The sequence below is a fragment of the Scatophagus argus genome, chromosome 2 (genome assembly GCF_020382885.2).
Source record: "Scatophagus argus isolate fScaArg1 chromosome 2, fScaArg1.pri, whole genome shotgun sequence".
In the NCBI taxonomy this organism is placed as follows: domain Eukaryota; kingdom Metazoa; phylum Chordata; class Actinopteri; family Scatophagidae; genus Scatophagus; species Scatophagus argus.
Genome location: NC_058494.1, coordinates 26,119,400 through 26,144,605, shown reverse-complemented (window position 1 = coordinate 26,144,605; position 25,206 = coordinate 26,119,400). Strand labels below are relative to the sequence as shown.

Below are 25,206 nucleotides of genomic sequence, written 5' to 3'. Positions count from 1 at the left end.
AATGGGTGAAGGAAAGTTTCAGCCATAAAAACAACCAGAAAATTGTCAGCCAATTAAAAAATAAAGAAGAAAATCAAACAGAAAAGTATTGAACTGTACTGTTTTAAAGGTCTGTAACTGCAGTTGGACGCAACGCAGAGTCTTCAGGATCTCTTGGACCTCAGCAAGTTTATTTATGAAAGACAACATGTGAAACTCTAACAGTAACTGTTACAACTTCAGTCGATGTCTGCAACCCAGCAGAAAACACACAGAGAGGAAAAGAAATGTAGAAAATGACAAATCATAAAAGGTGACTGACTGTCTGTCCCCACTGCTGCATGAAAGACATGGAGGACCTTGGACAGCTCCAGGATCAAAGTCCTGATTCAGTATCTGTGATGTTACACTGTCCTCTAGTGGTGAAGTTTGTGTGTCACAGTCAGGCTTCATCACTCTGAGTGCTCCCTCCACTGTCTGCTTTAAAGGCTCAGTCCACCCAAATGACAAAGTACAAATTACATGTGATTCGTTTCCTGTCTTTATTTTAATCCCAGTTTATATGCAGGACATCTCTGCACTCAGTTTGTCCAACTGAAGCACCTAAACAGCCCAAAGTCATTAAAACGTCTTCTGATTAACATCATTATATCAGCATTGTGTGTCCATGCCGGATCCTCCCAGTCCTCTTGCTGATGTGTGTCACAGCTTTGTTGTGAAGTGGGCGTTTACTGGCACTTGGCTCGTCATGTATGTTAATAATCTAAAGAGGAAGGAAACGAAGCCGCTCAACAGCCTCACATCTGCCTTCTGCTTACTGACCGTAGAGGAAAGACGTCTTTAAGGACGACGACCTTCTTCAGAGTAAGTAGAATTATTTATTGATGTGACTGATACTGTGGACCTCCTGTGTACTTATTATTTCATCTGCTGACATGTTTTATTGTGTGTGAAGCCTCACAGAGAGATGAGAGGAGCAGCTATGAGTTTAAGTGCAGCAGCCAGTGGATTTGTTGTCTTCCTCCTCTCTGTGTCAGGTACTGTATATCTACAGTTACATTCACTGCATTCAAAGAGGGGAATGTGGCAACATGTGGGCTGAAGCTCACATGTGGAAATCAGTGGATCAGAGTTGTGTGAAGGGAAAACTTCCCAGAAACACTTTGGATCATTTCTGTTTGATTTTGTGTCAGTTGTAATGAATATCAGGAAGATGTTCTGCTGTGTTGGCCAACATGTGTTGCTGTTGTCTTTTGCATAAAGTAGCTGTGTGCTAAACACTTTGACATGCTGTGAAGTGAGAATATTGTGGCTTTTATTCCTAACTGTTTCCTCCTCAGCCTGTTTCATTTGCTCTAAAGCCGACCCTGCTTGTAGAAGCTGCAGCTCTCGTGGAGGACGATTAGTTTCTCTCTGCAGCTTCTTTTATGACAGTGAAGTTTTTTGGAGGGATGTTGGTCTCACAGTGAAGTCGCCACATACTGACTGAACGGCTCTCATGTTATCATACGTCTGCACCAAACCCTGCTAGTTCATGTTGTGCCGTCTGACCTCAGTGTGATGTTTCCACCCTCAGAGCTGACGGTTGTTTCAGCTTTTATTTTTATGTCAAAGTTTGCTGCTTAAAACAGTTTCTCACACTTCAGTGTTCTGCTTTTATTTTTAGTCTTCACACGTCAGTCAGCAGCAGCCTGAGCACAGAGTGAACAGAGAGAGAACTAACCAAGACAAACACAGACTCTCTCATAATGAATATTTGTCCTCTTATCCTGGTCAGTAAAGCACATTAAAGGTCACAGGTCCAATACATTCCTGTTGACTTGACTGCACCTTCAGACTGGATGATGTCCTGCCTCAGTGCACACAGAGATGAAGTGTAGGAAGCATGTGTACATCTACTATGTTGCTTTCACTCAATCCAAAATGTTAATGAACCTCAAACCTGAATGTTTAAGGAAGTAAATGTTAGGTTTTGGCTTTCTTATGGAATCTGCACAATCTTTGGGCAGCTATTAGTTTGCAGAGTTATTATGCAGCTCAGTGAAAAACAAAAATGTTCCCATCTCACTTGTTTATTTTTATCTGTTAAAGTGAGAATAAAACACAACTCAAAATTTGCAAATGAACATTTCTGACTTTAAAAACAATCCCAAAACATCAGTGACTATTAAAGCCACCTTTCTTTTCAATAACAGTCATGAGCCTTCCATTCATGGAGTCTGTCAGTTTCTCGATCTGTTGACGATCAACTTGTTGTGGAGCAGCAACCACACCCTCCCAGACTGTTCAGAGAGGTTTACTGTTCTCCTTCACCGTATGTCTCCCGTTTAAGAAGGAACCACAAGTTCTCTCTGCTGCTTCATTGCACCTCAGTGTATACCAGTACTACTCTGCTGTGCAATACTCTGCTGTCATGATTGTACTGTTGCGCAATAATACTACTCAGTCGTGCAATACTTGGACTTGTGCAATACCACTATGCTGCTGTGCATACTCTGCACCTTATTTATGTATTCCTTGCAACTGTAAATATTTCTTAGATCGGCTTGTATATCTGTTTATATTTTTAGCTGTACATGTTGTTGTACATTTTAGAACCTTTATTCTATTTACCTGCTCTAATCTACTGCTTCTTCCTCTGCATCTGTTGGCCTGCTCTGAACGACATCTCACTGTAGTGACAAGAAAGGCTTCTATTCTATTCTATTCTGTTCTGTTCTGTTCTGTTCTGTTCTGTTCTGTTCAATAGGGTTTAGGTCATCTTGAAGGCCTTTACTGGTCAGCCACACAGTGGAGTACTTTCATGCATGTGATAGAGCACTGTCCTGCATAAAAATCATGGTCTTCTTGACAGATGCAGACTTTTCCCTGTGCTGCTGCTTGAAGAAAGTGTCTTCTGAAAACTGGCAGTAGGTGTCGGAGTTGATTTTGAGTCCATTTTGAACCGGAAAAGGTCCAACTAGCTCATCTTTAATAATCCCAGCCCAAACCAGCACCCCACCTCCACCTTGCAGCACTGGAGAATCATGGCTTCCTGCGAGCTTCACGTTTGATTCTTGTCAAATCTTTGGCAGTTAATTTGAGTCTTTTTCTCTCAACGTGTTTTTTGCGACCCTGTTGACTATTTGCAACAAAACGTTGATGGTTCTGTCATCACGCCCCAAAATCTCAGCAGTTTCAAGGGTCCCGCATCCCTCTGGAAGACTTTTACAATTCTTTTACTTTTTAGAGTCAGTTAAATCTCTTTTTTGGGCCCATTTTGACTGAGACACACCTTGATATCAGGTCTTTATCTCCTGAGGTCACACCCTCCCTCATCACAACAGTACAGATCAGCTGATATGCTTACATCCAAGACGTATTCAGATTTATACAGCTTGGAGTTGTAAACATGATGCATAAAATGATGATATGGTCAGAATACTCACTTGCCTAATAATTGTGCTCACAGTGGATGTAAAATGTCTTTCATTTGCTTTGTGTGTGGAGGACTTTTTGTTGACTCATGAGATTCACTTTTCAGACATTTTGTTGACAGTTTGTAGAATGAATGGACCAAAGCAGAAACAACCAGAAGTAACAAATATTCCTGTGTCCCAACACTGATAAAATATGATCAACAGCTGATAACAGATTTGTTCCAGTTCAGTTCTAGTTAGACAGATGCATGATTGGTCTGATAATTGAGGATCTTGAAGCTTGTCCAGGTCACCTTCCCCCAAATCATATTGGTAGTTTGATCCACTTTGTCCTCTGAGCTGACTGTGAACTGAAGTTCCTCATTTTGATTGTGACTCCTGATGTGCTCTGTGTTACAGTGGTACAGGGTCGGGATGGCTGGGCAGTGACTTACACTCCTACTGAGATCTGTGCCTTAAGAGGATCAACAGTGGTCATGAGATGCACCTACACATACCCATCCAGGATGAATGGCCTGAAACCCACCATTGAGGAAGCAACCTGGTTTGTTAAAATGAGCAGAAATGAACCTGTTGAGGTGGAAAAAGACCCACAGTATTCAGGTCGTGTGATCCTTCTGTGTGGTGACAACGACTGCACTCTGAGAATCACAGACCTGAGAGAGAGCGACTCAGCTGAGTACAAGTTCATGTTCAAATTAAGCCAACATAAAAGACATATTGGTTCACCTGGAGTCACTTTGTCTGTCACAGGTAACATTTTCATCTGAATATTTATTCCCACTTACGTCTGTGTGTGTGTGTGTGTGTGTGTGTGTGTGTGTGCTTGTTGACAGTTGAGTCTAAAATGAAGACTTCTGTTCTTCATTAGCACATTTAGATGTCCAGGTGAAGGTGAGCAGATCAGGGGTCTCCCAGTCTTCTAACTGGGCAGAGCTGAAGTGTCACAGCAGATGTCCTCGACCTGAACGTCTTCACTACATCTGGTACAAGAATGGACAGAAGATTGAGGGACAAACATCTCGTCTTTATTCAGTGTCCTCTGGTCCTGCAGACAGCTTTTCCTGTGCTGTAGAAGGATATGAGGCCTTCCGCTCTCCTCCAGTGTGTGAGTTTACTTCCAGTCTTCCACTAACACACCGTCTGGAGGAGCCTTTAACCTTTTGTACTGGACCTTAACTACATGGAACTCAGTGGTGTTTGGTGGTTCATTGTGCAGAATTGGAGGAAAACTAAATCACTGCCTCATGAGATTGTAGACACGTCTACAATCTTTTATCTGCTGCCTTGACTGTAAACTTTAAGTTTCAGTAAATTTACAAAACAACATTAGACTTTATAACTTCTTTGGATCACAAAAAATTCACAAAAAAGTACAAATCATCATAGAAATTCTGATATTCTGTTTCTGTATCATCATTTTCTTGCTCTCCTGTCTTCAGCTCTATTGGACAGCTGTTGGACATTTTGAGTCTTGAGTCTTCCTTTCTGATGTGGACCTCAGCTGTCAACATACAAAGTGAAATCAGAAGTTAAATGTGTTCATGTGTTCTCCTCCAGATGGTCCAAAGCTTCCCTCTGTGTCAGTGAGTCCCTCTGCTGAGATAGTGGAGGGCAGTTCAGTGACTCTGAGCTGCAGCAGTGATGCTAACCCAGCAGCTAATTACACCTGGTACAAAACTAATGGAAATGGAGTCAGTTTTAAATCCCAGCTTGTCTTCAGGTCCATCCAGTCCTCTGACTCTGGACAGTATTACTGTACAGCTGAGAACGAGCTGGGGAGGACAACGTCTGAGTCCATCTCTGTGGATGTGAAATGTGAGTAATATTCAGTATTCAGAAACAACATCCAGTGTATAAATCTTTTAGGGTTTAATGACTTGAAAATGGTCTTTGTGTGGATGAATACATTCTTAAAATCTGCTGCTAATCTTTGTTAAATCTTGTCCTCCAGATGGTCCAAAGCTTCCCTCTGTGTCAGTGAGTCCCTCTGCTGAGATAGTGGAGGGCAGTTCAGTGACTCTGAGCTGCAGCAGTGATGCTAACCCAGCAGCTGAATACACCTGGTACAAGGAGAACCAAAAACTGCTTGAGGGATCATCAGGCTCCTATGGTTTCAGCTCCATCAGCTCAGAGGACAGAGGGAACTACTTCTGCAAAGCTGGGAATCAGTTCGGAGAGTTGGGCTCTAAGTCCGTATTTCTAAATGTCCAGTGTGAGTATCAAAAGTTCGTTCTTCTCTTATAGTGTGTTTGAACAGTAAGAGAATCACATTTTTCATGCAACAAAGTCGATGCACTGAAATGTGCTTCATGAACGTACAGGGAAATAGAAGAGAGACAGTTGGATTCTCTGGTTGATCCAGCAATCAAACTCGCACAAACAACACAAGGCCAAACTCTCACCAAACCTATAGGCCAACAATAGATTTACAAGAAGGGATAAGTGGGTTGATTTGTGCTCTTGGAGAAGTGGAGCCATCTTTTCTTTCTAGGAAACCATGGACAAAAGTGGTCATGTGACCATACACTTGTAAGAGAACTGTACAAGTAAACCTGTCCAGGCTGTGATTAATGACTTGCCTTTCTGTCCTCTTTGTTCTCAATGTGTTCTCCTCCAGATGGTCCAAAGCTTCCCTCTGTGTCAGTGAGTCCCTCTGCTGAGATAGTGGAGGGCAGTTCAGTGACTCTGAGCTGCAGCAGTGATGCTAACCCAGCAGCTAATTACACCTGGTACAAAACTAATGGAAATGGAGTCAGTTTTAAATCCCAGCTTGCCTTCAGGTCCATCCAGTCCTCTGACTCTGGACAGTATTACTGTACAGCTGAGAACGAGCTGGGGAGGACGACGTCTGAGTCCATCTCTGTGGATGTGAAATGTGAGTGAAACAGTTTGTTTAAAAACAACAAACATCCTGAATGTGTTCAGCCTTTGCAGGAGAAGAAGCAGAACGAGAAGTTTTACTGTTTAGGTCCACTTTCTTCAGCTCTTCTTGCTTCACATTCACTCCAACGTCTCACATCCATTTGTCAGACCACATTCAGTCTAAAATGCTGACACACAAAGCAACAGTTTGAGTCAAATCAAATCATTTATCTCCTCCAGATGGTCCAAAGCTTCCCTCTGTGTCAGTGAGTCCCTCTGCTGAGATAGTGGAGGGCAGTTCAGTGACTCTGAGCTGCAGCAGTGATGCTAACCCAGCAGCTAATTACACCTGGTACAAGGAGAATGAAGACTCACCAAAAGCATCAGGACAGAACTTCACCATCACTGACTTCAGAGCTGAACACAGTGGGAATTATTCCTGTGAAGCCCAGAACATAAGAGGAAGTCATAGGAACACCTTACATCTGACTGTTGTGGCAGGTCGGTTGTCCACATTCAGCTACATAAGACATCATGTGGCATCAGCATGATTACCTCAGCATGGGGATGTTGTTAATGAAGTGGTGACGCACTTTGAGAAGCTTCTTAACCTTCTGTGACTCCAGTCATGTTGTAACAGCCTAATTAACTGTCTGTTCTCTAGATCACTGTTTCTCAGCATCTGCAGCATCAGGTATGTTGGCAGCTGCTGGAACAATCCCTGTGGTTCTCCTGGCTGTCATATCCCTCTCTGTCTACCTGTGGATCAGGTGAGCAGCTCTGAATCACTGAAAGTCAAATCACTGACAGTCAGAAGTGAAACATTCAGTCATTTATGTTTTAATTAATTCTCCTGAGTAGAAAGAAGAGGACGTCCAATGAATCTTCTGAGGCTGAAGAGAGACCAGACAACAGGGAACAGGTGAGAACAGTTATGTATATTATTGTAAAAGAAAAGACAACTTAAACTGCTTCCTGTTCATTCAGACTGCTGAGTCGCTGTCTTTTAGAGCTTCTAGAAAACTCATCAGACTGTGAAGGACTTCATGTTGCTCTTTTGACGTTTACAGAAATTTGTTTCTGTCACACTGAAAGTACTTTTGTTCATGTCTGCCTGATCAGGAGGAGCAGGGTGAACTTCAGTACGCCAGCATCCACTTCTCCAACAACCGGGCAGATCCTACTCCACTCTACTCCAACCACAGTCCAGCTGGGCTTCCCAGACACATGGAGCAGCAGGAAGTCAGTGAGTACGCTGCTGTCAGATTTAACAGTGGCAGTACTGCCCCGAGGTGAGCAGCTCTTACAATGACAAGACTTTGAAATGCATTCATTGTTTTTCTTATTGTTACTGTTAAGTTATGATGGAAATGTTCTTATCTCTTTTATCTTTTCCCTCCTCAGAACCAGAGGTCAGCAAACTGGACAGGATCCAGCTGCTTTGTACTGCACAGTCAACAAAAGCAGATGATCTCAACAGGCATCGCATTTCTACTCTGATGTTTCCGTGTTTCTTCATAAGAGTTACACTTCAGCTGCCTTTTTAAAAACCTTGTGTTAAACTTTAGCTGTCATTTAAAGCTTGTGCAGCAGCCTTCAAAGTGCAACAAAAGACAGACAAACACATGACGTTGCTATGCCAACCACTGGCTGGCTTACATCACTTCAGTGTTCCTGTTGGTGAGGAGACCCCAAATTTGTCAGTTCAGGTAAGACTAAATACACGAACAAAGTGTTCACAGGACAAACCACCTCAGTTACAGGCATCACAAACAACTGGCATGTATTTTAGACAGCTGATGGTCAGTAGGAGGAATTCTGTGTGTAATCTGACATTTATTCAGCCTATGTTGTGCACAAATGATGATCATCTGGGATTTCTGAATTTATATGTGACCAGATCATAAAATGACAGGACACGAAAAATTATTTAGTTGTGGTCCTTTAATACCCCGACCGTCTTCGAACAAGAACAGCATTAATTTAGTTAAATTTTGGGGTACATGGCTGTCAGAACATGACAAAATAAAACAAAACAGAAACAAAACAACAGACAACAGTAGTGGCCAAATCCTCTCTCCTATATGAACAGGAAATAAACATACAGGAACACATTTCTAGCCACTTTTCACATCGTCATCGACATTCTTTGTCACACACGTCAGGTTGTAACATGCATATGCAAAACATATAATTGTTAAACCCAAATCCACTCATACTGTAACCAGAACACAGTAAATGTGTGCACTTACTCCTAACCTGTAGCTTGAGAGCCCTGTCCCTCTCTCGGACGTAGCACACACACAGCTCTCTATCTCCCCTCTACATGGGTAACAACACACGATATGATAAACAATTTATTATTATTTAACACTGTAAATATCTTAACAACGATTTCATTAAGCTATCTATAGGGACTTACGCTGACGCGGGACAATCGGGGTCTGCTCCCAGCGCAACGTAGACTAAATACACAACCTCGACCGACGTGAAACAGGAGCAAAGTCACATATATTCTCCGTTGGCTCACCGCACTCCTATCGTCCAACGCCACCAAACACACTCCCAGCGGAACACGGCTATCTGGTTCTCCCTGCACACATGCGATAAACACACTTTCGCCATTGCTTGTGCTCGGAAGACGACTGTTCGCGCGTACATAGGTCTCATGTGATCTCCGTGCCCTCGCGAGATTCTCAGTCCGGCTGGCCCCACAGCGACATCACGCGTTACGACAGGACACTAATAAAAAACATAGTAATCCCTATCCACTTGGTTACATATATTTACTTCTTTTTTTTTATTTTAATTCTTTTCTTTGCACAAATACCTGCACAATTCTCTTATAGTCCAGGATAATGTAAAGCGTTCTATGTAGCTTTTTAATGTCATCTTTCTTATTTCCTTAATTTTGTATTTGTTTCTTTCAACCAGATCTTTTTTCTGTTTTCCTGATATTTTAACCTTCTTTTGTTCTACTGTAACATGTGAACTCGTCCCTCAATAAAGTCTTAGCTGATATTCATTAGTTTCACCACATCTCTTTGGCCCTGTGGGGTGAAGGCAGCTTTCAGGGTCTCAACATGCAGCAGACGTGTGAAGTAACAGTCAGACTGGCCATCATGAGCATCAGGAGAAATCCCAAAAGCAAGAGAAATACGCCATTGGTCCACGTTGTGTATGCAGCAGCTCAGAGCATCAGTCAGACTGTATGTACCACATTAACTTAAAGAGATTTGAAGACAGGCCTTTATTTCCAAGTATATGTGCTGAACGTCCAGTGTGAAGCCTTTTGTTTCCTCATCTGGTCCAGTTTATTTGTTGTTTTTTCAGCAGTTTTGTTACTGCACGCTGCTGAGACCACAAAATACAGTTTGGCTGGTACATTAACACACATGCACCACACACACACACACACATTCACACTTGAAGTGAGTAATCCAGAGCAACAAAGAAAACAGCACTTTTATATTTTTGAACTGATTGAAATGATGGAAATGTGCATCATGTTTAACCTGTGAACAAATCATATAAGAAGCTCAGGGAGTTTATGCTCATTTGTGTTTTACTGACTTTTATTTGATTTGAGACTGAATTATTTTGTGGTGTCCACACAAATTAGACTCTTGATTTTTTTTGAGTATGTTGACAGTTGACTCTAAAATGAAGACTTGTGTTCATCAGTCACATATTCTGCATTTGGTTCAAGAATGGACAGAACATTTGGGGACAAACATGTATTCTTTGTTCAGTATACTTTAATCCTGCAGACAGAGTTTTCCTGAGATGAAAATACTCATGTTCTTCTTCAGAGCTCACTGAACACTCTTCCACTAATTTGTCGCCATCTGGTGGAACAATGAAGGCAGTGCACTGTATCATAACTGCACATGTATTGAATTTGCAGAAAATACTTGGCTTGTACTTTGTGACACACACACAGGTGTCACTCTGAGGTAACTTGAGGAAGTAGATTCAGCTCTGCAGCAGGTTTACATTAAACTGAATATCTGATGAATTTAATTCAATTCAGTTCATTTCATTTGTGTAGCACCAAATCACAACAACATTCGATTTTCGTAAACTTAGCAGGTTCGACGGAGACTCAGTGAATAAGGAAACGGTTCAGGCTTATGTTCCGTAAAGGGGAGGAGTCAGAGACAAAGTCGGGCTTTCTGGGATAAAACCTGCTCCCGACCAGGTTATGTTCACAGACTAAGTTACCGCGGTAACAGACTCTGAGTGTGAGTTAGCTCGCTTTATGAAACGGGCTTAACTTACTCCTGAACTTACCCCGATCTCGGGGTTAACTTACCTCGCTTATTGAAACGCTTAACTCAGGGTTTCGCTGATTTCAGGCTTGACATACTCAGAGTTTCCACATAACCTGCTTCATGAAACGGGCCCCTGGTCTTTAGTTTGATGTGGTTCCAGATCCCCCATCTGTCCACCAGATGGAGTCCAAACTGTCTCAGCTCCTGTTAACTCCACATCAGAGGTATCAGAAGCTCTCTGTAGATTAAAATCTGCCAAACTGCTGGTGCAGATAATCTTGGCCTGTATCTTCTTTGTCTAAGCATCCCCCTAATCTGTCCATACTGGGCACAAAATGTTTGTAACAGACATTATTCCTGCTTCGTGGAGCAGCACTACAGTAAGTGGTGATATCTGGAATCTTAACAGCTACTGTCCAATATCTAAAGTGCCTGTCTCACCAAAACTCCTAGAATCACTGGTTAAATGTCAGGTGGGCTCCTTTATTGACTCACTAAACACACTACAGCCACAGCAGTCTGCTTTAACTGGTCACAGCACAATAACAGCTGCAGTCTCAGTCAGTTAATCTGATCCCTGATACAAACGGCACCAGGAGTTTATCCACTCATGTGTTTTTGTTTCAGTCTGTCTGTGTGAAGCATCAAACTGTCTGTCTCTTTGTCATGTCTGTCTCTGTTTAGGTGAACAGAGTGGAGTGTGTGAGTTCACTGAACGCTCCTCACTAATATGGCGCCATCTGGTGGAACAATGTAGGTATTGCACTGTGCCATGACTGCATGTGTCCTTAATATGCAGGTGAGACTTGGCTTCTGTTTAGCAGCTCAACACATCCTGTGTGTGTGTGTGTGTGTGTGTGTGTGTGTGTGTGTGTGTGTGTGTGTGTGTGTGTCCTTTGTGAGGATCTTAAGAATGACAAACGAGTGAAGGAAAGTTTCAGCCATCAAAACAACCAGAAAATTGTCAGTCAATTAAAAAATAAATCAAACAGAAAAGTATTGAACTGTACTGTTTTAAAGGTCTGTAACTGCAGTTGGACACAACGCAGAGTCTTCAGGATCTCTTGGACCTCAGCAAGTTTATTTATGAAAGACAACATGTGAAACTCTAACAGTAACTGTTACAACTTCAGTCAATGTCTGCAACCCAGCAGAAAACACACAGAGAGGAAAAGAAATGTAGAAAATGACAAATCATAAAAGGTGACTGACTGTCTGTCCCCACTGCTGCATGAAAGACATGGAGGACCTTGGACAGCTCCAGGATCAAAGTCCTGATTCAGTATCTGTGATGTTACACTGTCCTCTAGTGGTGAAGTTTGTGTGTCACAGTCAGGCTTCATCACTCTGAGTGCTCCCTCCACTGTCTGCTTTAAAGGCTCAGTCCACCCAAATGACAAAGTACAAATTCCATGTGATTCATTTCCTGTCTTTATTTTAATCCCAGTTTATATGTTGCAGTGTGATGTTATATTCTGCTTTTCATCCTCCTTCAGTCAATCAGCCTCATGGTCCACAGGTCCAATGCTCTCCTGTTCCTTCACTACACCTTTAGAGTTTGTAACACAGCGCAGCTTTGTTGTGAAGTGGGCGTTTACTGGCACTTGGCTCGTCATGTATGTTAATAATCTAAAGAGGAAGGAAACGAAGCCGCTCAACAGCCTCACATCTGCCTTCTGCTTACTGACCGTAGAGGAAAGACGTCTTTAAGGACGACGACCTTCTTCAGAGTAAGTAGAATTATTTATTGATGTGACTGATACTGTGGACCTCCTGTGTACTTATTATTTCATCTGCTGACATGTTTTATTGTGTGTGAAGCCTCACAGAGAGATGAGAGGAGCAGCTATGAGTTTAAGTGCAGCAGCCAGTGGATTTGTTGTCTTCCTCCTCTCTGTGTCAGGTACTGTATATCTACAGTTACATTCACTGCATTCAAAGAGGGGAATGTGGCAACATGTGGGCTGAAGCTCACATGTGGAAATCAGTGGATCAGAGTTGTGTGAAGGGAAAACTTCCCAGAAACACTTTGGATCATTTCTGTTTGATTTTGTGTCAGTTGTAATGAACATCAGGAAGATGTTCTGCTGTGTTGGCCAACATGTGTTGCTGTTGTCTTTTGCATAAAGTAGCTGTGTGCTAAACACTTTGACATGCTGTGAAGTGAGAATATTGTGGCTTTTGTTCCTAACTGTTTCCTCCTCAGCCTGTTTAATTTGCTCTAAAGCCGACCCTGCTTGTAGAAGCTGCAGCTCTCGTGGAGGACGATTAGTTTCTCTCTGCAGCTTCTTTTATGACAGTGAAGTTTTTTGGAGGGATGTTGGTCTCACAGTGAAGTCGCCACATACTGACTGAACGGCTCTCATGTTATCATACGTCTGCACCAAACCCTGCTAGTTCATGTTGTGCTGTCTGACCTCAGTGTGATGTTTCCACCCTCAGAGCTGACGGTTGTTTCAGCTTTTATTTTTATGTCAAAGTTTGCTGCTGAAAACAGTTTCTCACACCTCAGTGTTCTGCTTTTATTTTTAGTCTTCACACGTCAGTCAGCAGCAGCCTGAGCACAGAGTGAACAGAGAGAGAACTAACCAAGACAAACACAGACTCTCTCATAATGAATATTTGTCCTCTTATCCTGGTCAGTAAAGCACATTAAAGGTCACAGGTCCAATACATTCCTGTTGACTTGACTGCACCTTCAGACTGGATGATGTCCTGCCTCAGTGCACACAGAGATGAAGTGTAGGAAGCATGTGTACATCTACTATGTTGCTTTCACTCAATCCAAAATGTTAATGAACCTCAAACCTGAATGTTTAAGGAAGTAAATGTTAGGTTTTGGCTTTCTTATGGAATCTGCACAATCTTTGGGCAGCTATTAGTGTGCAGAGTTATTATGCAGCTCAGTGAAAAACAAAAATGTTCCCATCTCACTTGTTTATTTTTATCTGTTAAAGTGAGAATAAAACACAACTCAAAATTTGCAAATGAACATTTCTGACTTTAAAAACAATCCCAAAACATCAGTGACTATTAAAGCCACCTTTCTTTTCAATAACAGTCATAAGCCTTCCATTCATGGAGTCTGTCAGTTTCTCGATCTGTTGACGATCAACTTGTTGTGGAGCAGCAACCACACCCTCCCAGACTGTTCAGAGAGGTTTACTGTTCTCCTTCACCGTATGTCTCCCGTTTAAGAAGGAACCACAAGTTCTCTCTGCTGCTTCATTGCACCTCAGTGTATACCAGTACTACTCTGCTGTGCAATACTCTGCTGTCATGATTGTACTGTTGCACAATAATACTACTCAGTCGTGCAATACTTGGACTTGTGCAATACCACTATGCTGCTGTGCATACTCTGCACCTTATTTATGTATTCCTTGCAACTGTAAATATTTCTTAGATCGGCTTGTACATCTGTTTATATTTTTAGCTGTACATATTGTTGTACATTTTAGAACCTTTATTCTATTTACCTGCTCTAATCTACTGCTTCTTCCTCTGCATCTGTTGGCCTGCTCTGAACGACATCTCACTGTAGTGACAAGAAAGGCTTCTATTCTATTCTATTCTGTTCTGTTCTGTTCAATAGGGTTTAGGTCAGGTGAGGAAGGGGGCCATGTCATAATTCTTTCATCTTGAAGGCCTTTACTGGCCAGTTAATTTGCATCTTTTTCTCTCAACGTGTTTTTTGCGACCCTGTTGACTATTTGTAACGAAACATTGATGGTTCTGTCATCACGCCCCAATATCTTAGTGATATACTTAAATACAATAAGTATTTAAATTTATACAGCTTGGAGTTGTAAACATGATGCATAAAATGATGATATGGTCAGAATACTCACTTGCCTAATAATTGTGCTCACAGTGGATGTAAAATGTCTTTCATTTGCTTTGTGTGTGGAGGACTTTTTGTTGACTCATGAGATTCACTTTTCAGACATTTTGTTGACAGTTTGTAGAATGAATGGACCAAAGCAGAAACAACCAGAAGTAACAAATATTCCTGTGTCCCAACACTGATAAAATATGATCAACAGCTGATAACAGATTTGTTCCAGTTCAGTTCTAGTTAGACAGATGCATGATTGGTCTGATAATTGAGGATCTTGAAGCTTGTCCAGGTCACCTTCCCCCAAATCATATTGGTAGTTTGATCCACTTTGTCCTCTGAGCTGACTGTGAACTGAAGTTCCTCATTTTGATTGTGACTCCTGATGTGCTCTGTGTTACAGTGGTACAGGGTCAGGATGGCTGGGCAGTGACTTACACTCCTACTGAGATCTGTGCCTTAAGAGGATCAACAGTGGACATGAGATGCACCTACACATACCCATCCAGGATGAATGGCCTGAAACCCACCGTTGAGGAAACAACCTGGTTTGTTAAAATGAGCAGAAATGAACCTGTGGATGTGGAAAGAGACCCACAGTATTCAGGTCGTGTGGATGCTCAGTGTGGTGACAACGACTGCACTCTGAGAATCACAGGCCTGAGAGAGAGCGACTCAGCTGAGTACAAGTTCAGGTTCAAATTAAGCCAACATAATGAGAGATTTACTGGTTCACCTGGAGTCACTTTGTCTGTCACAGGTAACATTTTCACCTGAATATTTATTCCCACTTACGTCTGTGTGTGTGTGTGTGTGTGCTTGTTGACAGTTGAGTCTAAAATGAAGACTTCTGTTCTTCATTAGCACATTTAGATGTCCAGGTGAAGGTGAGCAGATCAGGGGTCTCCCAGTCTTCTAACTGGGCAGAGCTGAAGTGTCACAGCAGATGTCCTCGACCTGAACGTCTTCACTACATCTGGTACAAGAATGGACAGAAGATTGAGGGACAAACATCTCGTCTTTATTCAGTGTCCTCTGGTCCTGCAGACAGCTTTTCCTGTGCTGTAGAAGGATATGAGGCCTTCCGCTCTCCTCCAGTGTGTGAGTTTACTTCCAGTCTTCCACTAACACACCGTCTGGAGGAGCCTTTAACCTTTTGTACTGGACCTTAACTACATGGAACTCAGTGGTGTTTGGTGGTTCATTGAGCAGAATTGGAGGAAAACTAAATCACTGCCTCATGAGATTGTAGACACGTTGGATAAAAATCTTTTATCTGCTGCCTTGACTGTAAACTTTAAGTTTCAGTAAATTTACAAAACAACATTAGACTTTATAACTTCTTTGGATCACAAAAAAATTCACAAAAAGTACAAATCATCATAGAAATTCTGATATTCTGTTTCTGTATCATCATTTTCTTGCTCTCCTGTCTTCAGCTCTACTGGACAGCTGTTGGACATTTTGAGTCTTGAGTCTTCCTTTCTGATGTGGACCTCAGCTGTCAACATACAAAGTGAAATCAGAAGTTAAATGTGTTCATGTGTTCTCCTCCAGATGGTCCAAAGCTTCCCTCTGTGTCAGTGAGTCCCTCTGCTGAGATAGTGGAGGGCAGTTCAGTGACTCTGAGCTGCAGCAGTGATGCTAACCCAGCAGCTAATTACACCTGGTATAAAACTAATGGAAATGGAGTCAGTTTTAAATCCCAGCTTGTCTTCAGGTCCATCCAGTCCTCTGACTCTGGACAGTATTACTGTACAGCTGAGAACGAGCTGGGGAGGACGACGTCTGAGTCCATCTCTGTGGATGTGAAATGTGAGTGAAACAGTTTGTTTAAAAACAACAAACATCCTGAATGTGTTCAGCCTTTGCAGGAGAAGAAGCAGAACGAGAAGTTTTACTGTTTAGGTCCACTTTCTTCAGCTCTGCTTGCTTCACATTCACTCCAACGTCTCAAGATTACAAGATTACAAGATAGGTTAATTTGTCACATACACAATCATACACGGTACAATGTGCAGTGAAATTCTTTGTGTCCCTGCTACCAAAAAATAGGTAAATAAAAAAAAAAATATATATATATTTTTTTTTAATTTAAAGAAAAAAAAATAAAATAATAAAATTACATTTAATTTTAAAAAAAGTGAAAATGTGCATTATTTACATCAGTGGTATTTACAACTAGTGCATGTAGTGCAGGTGGGAGTGAGATTGTCCAGATTAACGCTCACTGTTGAGCAGACGGATGGCCAGGGGGAAGAAGCTTTTCCTCATCCTCTCAGTGTTGGTTCTCAGGCAGCGGAACCGACGGCCTGATGGCAACAGGGAGAAGAGTGAGTGTCCGGGGTGATGGGGCTGCCTGAGGATCTTCTCGGCTCTCGACCTGCATCGTTTGGTGTAAATGTCCTGCAGGTCGGGTAAGGTTGTTCTGATTGTCCGCTCAGCTGAGCGGACTACCCTCCTAAGGGCCGAGAGGTCCTGCTTTGTGCAGCTGCCCATCCATGTGGTGATGCTCCCACTCAGGATGCTCTCAGTGGTGCAGGTGTAAAAGTTCCTGAGCACCTTGAGGGGGAGCCTGAAGTCTCTGAGGCGTCTGAGGTGGAACAGACACTGCCTGGCCTTCTTCACAGTCCTGTTAACGTGCAGTGACCAGGACAGGTCCCGTGTGATGGTCACACCGAGGTATTTAAAGCTGTCCACCCTCTCCACCTCAGACCCGCCGATGCAGAGTGGACGGATGTCCTTCTGCTGCTTCTTCCTGTAGTCCACAATCAGCTCCTTAGTTTTGCTGACGTTCAGCAGGAGGTTATTCTCCTGGCACCAGCTCTCCAGGTGGGTGACCTCCTTCCTGTAGGCCTCCTCCTTGTTGTGGGAGATTAACCCCACGATGGCTGTGTCGTCAGCAAACTTTATGATGGTGTTACTGTCTGATGTGGACACACAGTCATGTGTGTACAGGGAGTACAGCAGGGGACTCAGCACACAGCCTTGGGGGGATCCAGTGTTGAGGGTGAGAGGGGATGAGCTATGGGGGCCCACGCGTACCACCTGTTGTCTGCCAGTAAGGAAGCTGTGGATCCACCTGCACAGGGAGGAGTTCAGTCCAAGATCACACAGCTTAGTGAGCAGCCTGGAGGGGACTATGGTATTGAATGCTGAACTGTAGTCCACAAACAGCACTCTCACATAGTTCCCCATCCTAGTGTCCACGTGGGAAAGTGTCTTGTGCAGTAGGAAGGTTATGGCGTCATCTGTGGATCTGTCTGGGCGGTATGCAAACTGTAGGGGGTCCAGGTTGGGGGGCAGAGAGGAGGTGATGAATGTTTTGACCAGCTTCTCAAAACATTTCATCACCACAGATGTGAGGGCTATGGGGCGATAGTCATTGGGCTGGGCTGTCTTTGGGACGGGGACTACAACAGACTTCTTAAAGCAGCTGGGAATCACACACTGTGAGAGGGAGAGGTTGAACATCGTTGTAAACACTGGTGCGAGCTGTTCTGCGCAGGCTTTGAGGACTCGACCGCTAATGCCGTCAGGCCCTGCTGCTTTCCTGGTGTTTACACTTTTAAACATCCTTCTCACCTCCAGCTCCGTCACAGTGAGCGTCACCTCTTCACCGGCTGGGAGCGCAGCTTCTTGCCTGCTGTCCGACTCGAAGCGAGCAAAGAAGTTGTTGAGCTCATCAGCCAGAAAAGCGTCGACTCTCATCTCGGGTCAATGTGTAGCTTTGTAGTCCGTGATGGTGCGTAGTCCCTGCCACAGCGCCCTGGAGTTGCTCCCCTCCATCTGCAGCTCCAGTCTTGCGGCGTAGCGGCGTTTAGCCCCCTTCACCGTCCTACGGACAGCGTAGGTGGCTGCCCTGTACAGCGTCATGTCTCCGGTGGCGAGTCCTGAGTTGTAGGCGGCGGTGCGGGTCCTCAGCGCGTCGCGGACAGTTTTGTCCACCCACGGCTTCTGGTTGGGAAAAGTTCTGGTGGAGGCTGTTGGTGTTACGTCTTCCACCATTTTCCCGATAAATCCCACAACCACTTCCGTGAACTCGTTGAGGTCACCGTCCGAGCTGCACCGAAACATATCCCAGTCCGCTGAATCCAGTGCGCCCCGCAGAGCGGCCTCTCACATCCATTTGTCAGACCACATTCAGTCTAAAATGCTGACACACAAAGCAACAATTTGAGTCAAATCAAATCATTTATCTCCTCCAGATGGTCCAAAGCTTCCCTCTGTGTCAGTGAGTCCCTCTGCTGAGATAGTGGAGGGCAGTTCAGTGACTCTGAGCTGCAGCAGTGATGCTAACCCAGCAGCTAATTACACCTGGTACAAGGAGGATGAAGACTCACCAAAAGCATCAGGACAGAAGTTCACCATCACTGATGTCAGAGCTGAACACAGTGGGAATTATTCCTGTGAAGCCCAGAACATAAGAGGAAGTCATAGGAACACCTTACATCTGACTGTTGTGGCAGGTAAGTTATCTCCATTCACCTGCACTCACACACCTGTTGACTGCACCTGACCACAGTCACATATTAATGTGTAACAACTCAAAACTGGCGCAAAGAAAGTCAAATTTCTTGTCTGCATTTGTAGACAGTTTTCCTGTAGCTGTGCTCATGGAGGAACCTCCATCATGTCAGAGGTGGATGACTGAGTGATTAACACACAGTATCAGCTGCAAAGTGATTCGTCAGTCAGGTCCGACTACTGAGCTTCATCACATGTCTGTCTGTATTTCCAGGAACTTCATCAGTAATAAGGAACATCATCAGGTCGACTCTGGTGGTCTTCATGTTGATCCTTCTTCTTCTTCTCCTGAGTCTGTGGATGAGGTAAAACAATCAGAGTCCATCAGTTCAGTCATTTCTCTTTGGTTTTCTTCTTCAGACTTCCTTTGGTTTTAGTCTTGTGATTTTCATTATGTCAAATTGTTGTGTTTGTTGGACTCCATCCAATCCAGGAAGAAGAAAACTCTGAGCTCCACCACTGAAGCACATGAACCTGTAGAGACGATAGAGGTGAGAGAGAGAGGCCCTGCTGACCAAACTTCTCCTGTATCACAGTTACAAGAAGTCGGCTTTTAAATGCTCTGACAGTGAAGAAGGTGTGAAGTGAACTCATGTTTAAAATCCAACTTGCTGAGCAGAAGTCAGTCATGTGTTTGGTCGGACGAAGAAGTGAGTTTTGGATCAAATCTACCGATTTGCCGGTTTCACGAATGTGTCGTCTGTCCCCATCAGTTGGACTCTTGTCCAGCGTATGAGAACGTCTCAGACTTGACTGCAGCGCAGACAGAAGACACAGCAGCAGGAAGACGTGCTGTGAAGTCCAGTCAGCTTCGAGCCTCCTGCAGCCAATAAAACTTCAGATTTACAGTCTCAGTCACAAGTGAAAGTTTACACAAGTTTTGTGTGATTTTGTTCAGCTGCAGGTGAACCAGAGGCGGGACTCACCTGATGGAAACAAAGCAGGACGACACTGAAGTATCAGAGTGGAGAGCGAGGCTGTGGAGGAGGTGGACACATTTACCTTCACCTCCAACAGTTTTCATGTTCAGGTTTCAGCAGCAGCAGCAGCAGCAGCAGCACAGACAGTCAGTAACAGTCAGTAACAGTCAGTAACAGTCAGTAACAGCATGTGGCAGAAAGTTCAGAAGAATGTGGCAGCTTGAACTGAATCCTGTCCAGGTGTCAAACATGATTTATTGATCAGATCAGCTGATGATCAGGTGGTGTGTGACTGACTGACTTATAACTTCCTGCTTAAAGCATGTAAGCTTATTTTTGCCTGTAGAGTTTGTCATATCAGAGAAATTTTGACTGTAGATGTCATGAGAAATGTTCATTTGAAATGAAAAAACATAATAAATAAGTTTAGAAAAACCCTGATGAGCCTGTGGGTTTGCACCCGTCCTGGCTGACAAAGCCAATAACGTCTGTTCAAACACTGACAGATATAAAGATGGACGACGCGTTTTAACTTCCTCCCACTGCAGAAAAGTAAAACCTGCTGGATACGAGTGCTGCCATCTTGTGCTGATGGGGTCATCCACAGTCTGCGACTGCGCAGTCGTGATCGGGTGGCGGAGCCGCTGGTTGGAGTTCCCGTCCATCCACCCGCCTGAATGAATTTCAAGCAGCACTCAGCTGTCAGTCGTGACGTTTCACCTCCTTTTTAATCACATCAAATAACTAATTCAATCCAAACTTCCCAGGAAATAAAAATACTTCCGACACTGAGTTTGTACTTTTGTCAGGTCAGTGAGCTGTACTGCAGCCGGCCACCAGGGGGCGATCCAGATGTTTGGAGCTCTCATGTCGTCCATCCTCATATCCAGTCAATGGGTCAAACAGAGACAGCGAACTGAAAGCATCACATTTCACTCCATGTACAGTTTGGATTTTCACACACTGAAGTCAAACATGAGAGCAGCAGTCGCACACTTTGATCCATGTTACACTGTCCAAGTATTCCTGTGTCTGATTCAAGTCAACAGGCAGCTTCCACAACAAGTGAAGGAGCTGCTGGACAAATCTGTAGGTGGGAACATTAGTGAGCCAAAAGGTTTGGATTTCAGCTTTTGTGTTTGTGTTTCACATTCTTATTTTATCTACCACACATTTAAGACAAATGACATTCAAATGTGTTTTCAGCTTTGGCTCATTCCTCACATTCTCACTTTGTAGGAGCTGCTGGATTATTGGTCTTTTGATTTGTTTGGTCTGGTTGCCACGGTGATATGCATGCTTTGGGTCACGTGAGCAGCGCAAAGCCATAGGCTGCATGAGGGGCCAAATCAGCTGCACTGTGGGAGGAGAGAGGCGAGTTTGGTCGCCGTAGTTTTTGTTCAGTTTGATCGCTTTTGTCCCACACTCACAAACAGCGCACTTTTCCCATCATATGTGCGTGTGGAATCAGAAAGCCGCTGTAGCAGCCGTTTGGTTTCTCATTAAATGTCGTGAAACTTACCTGGACTCAGCGCGCTTCTCTGGAAGTGCAGCAGCGCGTCATACAGACCTACAGGACCTAATCTCTACGTCTCCAGAGACTTTAAAGGGACCGGGAAGTCGCAGTATTTGTCAACAGAAAGGCAGAAAGTGATCGCTCGCAGCGCAAAGGAATCAGCGAGACAAAGCGCCACATCATACATCTGTCATGGAGGACAGGTAAGCTCACCTGTGCGTGTGTGTGTGTGTGTGTGTGTGTGTGGAGAAGGAGTCCGGACTGCATCAGTGTCGAAGTGTCTCCGTGTGGAACATTTGAATGAAGGACTGCTGCTCGGATATGCGCTGTCTGTGCGTCATGTTTGCTCTGCGCTCTGAATGACGTCTGCACTTTGTCGCTTGTATATGCGAAGCTTTATGATGTTCAAGGAGGAACGCTGATGCTGCTTTGTTGAGATGAATTATTCTGATTTATTGTTCATTGTGGATGAATTGAAATGCAACGCTCTGCTGAAAACTGAATGAGACGTGGTTAAAATGAGTCAAACAAATGACGCTGCCTCGTGCTCTGACATGGAGTCTGGGAAAAGGCAAAGCAAACTCACTGAAAGGCTTGTGGTGTAATTTCTAAGTAAGCTGTGATGAGCTAAAGTTGTAGTATGCAATGCCATATGACAGCATGAAGTGGTCATGTTATGTTCTGGTTTTGACTGAAGAAAAAGCTCCAGCTGTTTTAAAACTGATGAATACTTTTAAATTGAATTATTTGTCAGGCCAACTAAATCACTTATTTTCTAAAAAGACTGAGTGGATGAAAGGAAATTACTGTTTTTCCCCAAATAACATTTATTTGGTCACAAAGCTATAAATCCATAAAACCACATGAACTCATAACACAGAATAAATTCATAACACCGAATACATGTAATCAACAGCATAACAGTTATAAAGTTCAAGGTGCTTTTAACAGTTGCACTTGAAAAATTGTGAACATTTTAAGGGGTCCCACCTGTCTTTATCCACAGAAACACAACTAAAGATGGACTACTTGACAAGATCTCATCAAACTATGCTTTGTAGAAGCTTGTTTTTGAGTGCAAGAACTTTGGATGAACATGCTGCACTGCCAACATCCATGAGTACCTTCTGCATCACCTCAAAGGTATATTTCAGTCCCTTTGGGTAGTCAATGTTGAGACTATACAGGAGGCCAATTAGCACATTAAAAGCGTGTGGTACAGTTTTTAACCGATGAATGACAATCTTGTCCTCCAGTATCACAGCAACATCTAGAAGGTCTGTGAGCATGTCTCCATCATCAGCTTGGCTCGTCATGAAGAGTAGGCCCACATCAACTCCTTTTGCCACTTCCTCCTCAGAATCTGAGGCCTGAAAACAGAAGGGGAAAAGACAAAAATCGGGTATCCAACTCAAAAGATTGTAGCACGTTAATTATTTTCAAATTAATAAAAAAGCACTCCCTTCTCTGTCTCTCTGCAGCAAACTTTGCCCTGACTGCCCTGTTGACTCTGGCTTTTGTCTTTTAATAGCTGCCATGATGGGTTCTAGTCCTTTTGTCAGCCACCAGGAGGGCTGTGTTCAGAATGTCATACCAACATACTATTCATACTAGGTATGACATCAAATTGAGTATATAGTGTGTTCACTGAAAAATTCATGGATGTATACTAGATTATCAAGAATTTGAGTTTGTGGAGAATGAAACTTGTAGCTAACCCCTTTAATATTTAACATCAACAAATAAAATTCTATAGTGAAAGTCTGTGTATTTCTTAGTGTGCTGTTATGTATGTTATGCATAGTTATGACACACCTCACAGACTTTGAAGAAGTTGGAGGGGTCCTCTCTCAGGTGGTGAGGCAGTCCAAGCAACGCCGCAGCTCTTCTCTTCTGGTTGGAAGTCTACAACACAGAGCAACAGTAATGGAAGACAAACTGTGTCCCATCTGCAGTAATTAAGACCTGAAGATGGAATGTATGCATGCTTGTATCAGTTGATGAGAAGCAACAATATAGTCATTTAAGATGAGACTATCCTTACTTGAACATCGATGGACTGAAGCAGACTGTGGAGCATGGCATTGCTACTGGCCCGCACTCTGTAGAAGTCCAGCGATGTTGAGGAATACTTGTCAAGTCCATGTAAGAAAGACGGTTAACGCTATATAAGCGGAGTGAAAAGGCCAACTGGAGCCCTGTATTTGAAACCACTCGCCCACCTGCCCCTCCAGCAAAATGCTTGGCACATTCATTTAATGTTACTCGTATACTGTCGTGTTCACAGCGGTCAGGAATACTGTAGTATGCAGTAACGGTAGAGTAGACGATATCTAACAGTCGACTGTATTTGAAACCGCCTAATACCGGAAGAGCACATGCGAATAAAAGCAGCTCTAAGGAGGTGTGCGCTGTGAATTTGCAGAAAAACAAAGCTAACGAGAGCGAAGCTCAATCTGAACGGTCCCAATGCATGCGCACACACAATTTAAGCAAAGCCGCGGCCAAAAACAACGAGACTGCAGCTTTTATCTTAGACAGGCAGGGGAATTCTGATATCAAAATGTTGCTGCTGAATTCTGACTGTTTGCTAGCTAAAAGGGTAATACTTTGTAGATTTAAAGGCCCTTTGTAATATATATCTTATGAAACCATTTAAACACTGAAAGAATGGCACTGACTGAACCTTATAACTTACAAAAGTAGTTTTTGCCTCATTTCGTCCACTGGCGATGCTCCGTCTGGATTGAAATGGCCTCCTTTCCAAGTGAAACGCGCCAATCTTTGACTTGTAGGGTTGTCCTCGGCCATTTTGCAGGGGCTACAATTGAACCAACTCAACAATCTGAGTGACCTAGACTGTTCTAATTTAACTGAGGAGTTGACAATATTCATACTTAATATTTCAAGTTGGCCCAATGATTTAGATACTTTTAGTTGGACTGACTAAGGAAAAAGAGTCGAGGAAACAAAAAACCCAAATTCGTTTTTACAGTGAAGTTCCTTGGGGTAATAATGGAAGACAAAATAAACTGGAAGCCTCACATAAAGCATGTACAAAGCAAACTGGAGCAAAAGGAGCATTTCTGTTCTGAGCAAAGTAAAACACATTCTGGACCACATGTCACTCCACATTCTGTACTGTTCAATGATTTGATCATATTTACATTACTGTGCAGTGGTTTGGGGCAATACTTACAAATGTACAATACAAGCACTATCCATACTGCAAAAAACAGCCATAAGAATAATTCATAATGCTGGTTATAGGGATCACACCAATTCATTATTGTTACAGTCAGGATTATTAAAATTCACTGACCTGGTTAATTTTCACAAAATAAAAACAAAAAAGAGATCCCAATTTATGACGGTGATCCATGAAAACATCACACGTTCATCACACGTTCTTCCCAGCCAACCTCTTCCTCTGAATGCTCTCCTGCACTTCCTCCACCACCACCAGGTCTCCTTGTGGTCTTTCCCCCTTCCAGGTGACACCCCTCGTACCTTCCTACCTGTCTCCCTGATCACTTTAGCTGTAGTTACCCAGTCGCTTTTGGGTTTTGAAGAGTTTGTCAGCCATGTTGGCCCTCAGTGTGAACTCACATCCTGAACTTAATCTGGACCTCCAGTACTTATTGAATCAAATGTCCAATGCAAAGATGTTAACATGCAAACAGTCTCAACAATCCGTTCTGAAAATGAAGTCAATCCTATTGTCTGTGTCAGAGACTCAAACAGCCCCAAATCTCACCTGAAAATGATCACCTGAAGAACCCAACATTTTCCTCTCCAGGGCTGTTTGAATGATTTCACTAGAATTGCATTTTAACTGAGATCCCAAACATGTTTTTGGATGAAAACT

The 25,206-nt window shown here is 43.2% G+C and overlaps 3 protein-coding genes and 2 long non-coding RNA genes across 10 annotated transcripts in view; 3 read left to right on the top strand and 2 right to left on the bottom strand.

Annotated features, from left to right (window-relative positions):
* Positions 1-12,600, top strand: part of LOC124050988 (sialoadhesin-like) — a 41,666-nt gene extending 29,066 nt beyond the window's left edge. The window contains exons 11-17 of the mRNA XM_046373999.1: positions 6,952-7,033; positions 7,125-7,185; positions 7,386-7,555; positions 7,668-7,675; positions 11,222-11,290; positions 11,558-12,267; positions 12,359-12,600. Coding sequence (XP_046229955.1) covers positions 6,952-7,033; positions 7,125-7,185; positions 7,386-7,555; positions 7,668-7,675; positions 11,222-11,290; positions 11,558-11,565 — 398 coding nt within the window. The 3' untranslated portion in view covers positions 11,566-12,267; positions 12,359-12,600. The remainder of the gene's footprint in view (positions 1-6,951; positions 7,034-7,124; positions 7,186-7,385; positions 7,556-7,667; positions 7,676-11,221; positions 11,291-11,557; positions 12,268-12,358) is intronic.
* LOC124050932 (titin-like) overlaps positions 1-25,206 on the top strand; it is a 226,840-nt gene that overhangs the window by 158,814 nt on the left and 42,820 nt on the right. The gene's annotated exons all lie outside the window — the stretch shown is intronic.
* On the top strand, positions 693-6,544 carry LOC124051047. 2 transcript variants are annotated; one of them, XM_046374087.1, is made up of 6 exons: positions 693-843; positions 935-1,016; positions 3,798-4,151; positions 4,270-4,506; positions 6,182-6,276; positions 6,504-6,544. In XM_046374087.1, exons 2-5 carry the CDS (start codon positions 947-949, stop codon positions 6,271-6,273), a joined length of 753 nt encoding a protein of 250 aa, XP_046230043.1. In that variant the 5' UTR covers positions 693-843; positions 935-946; the 3' UTR covers positions 6,274-6,276; positions 6,504-6,544. The 2 variants fall into 2 exon arrangements, with proteins under 2 accessions (XP_046230043.1, XP_046230035.1); XM_046374079.1 differs by lacking the exon at positions 6,504-6,544 and having other exon boundaries at positions 6,182-6,492.
* Positions 5,256-6,805, bottom strand: LOC124051165. The gene is made up of 2 exons (XR_006841780.1): positions 6,639-6,805; positions 5,256-5,391 (listed from the first exon to the last, which is right to left on the bottom strand). It is a non-coding gene; the product is annotated as an uncharacterized LOC124051165 (long non-coding RNA).
* On the bottom strand, positions 8,369-23,717 carry LOC124051116. The gene is made up of 3 exons (XR_006841768.1): positions 23,706-23,717; positions 9,195-9,199; positions 8,369-8,890 (listed from the first exon to the last, which is right to left on the bottom strand). It is a non-coding gene; the product is annotated as an uncharacterized LOC124051116 (long non-coding RNA).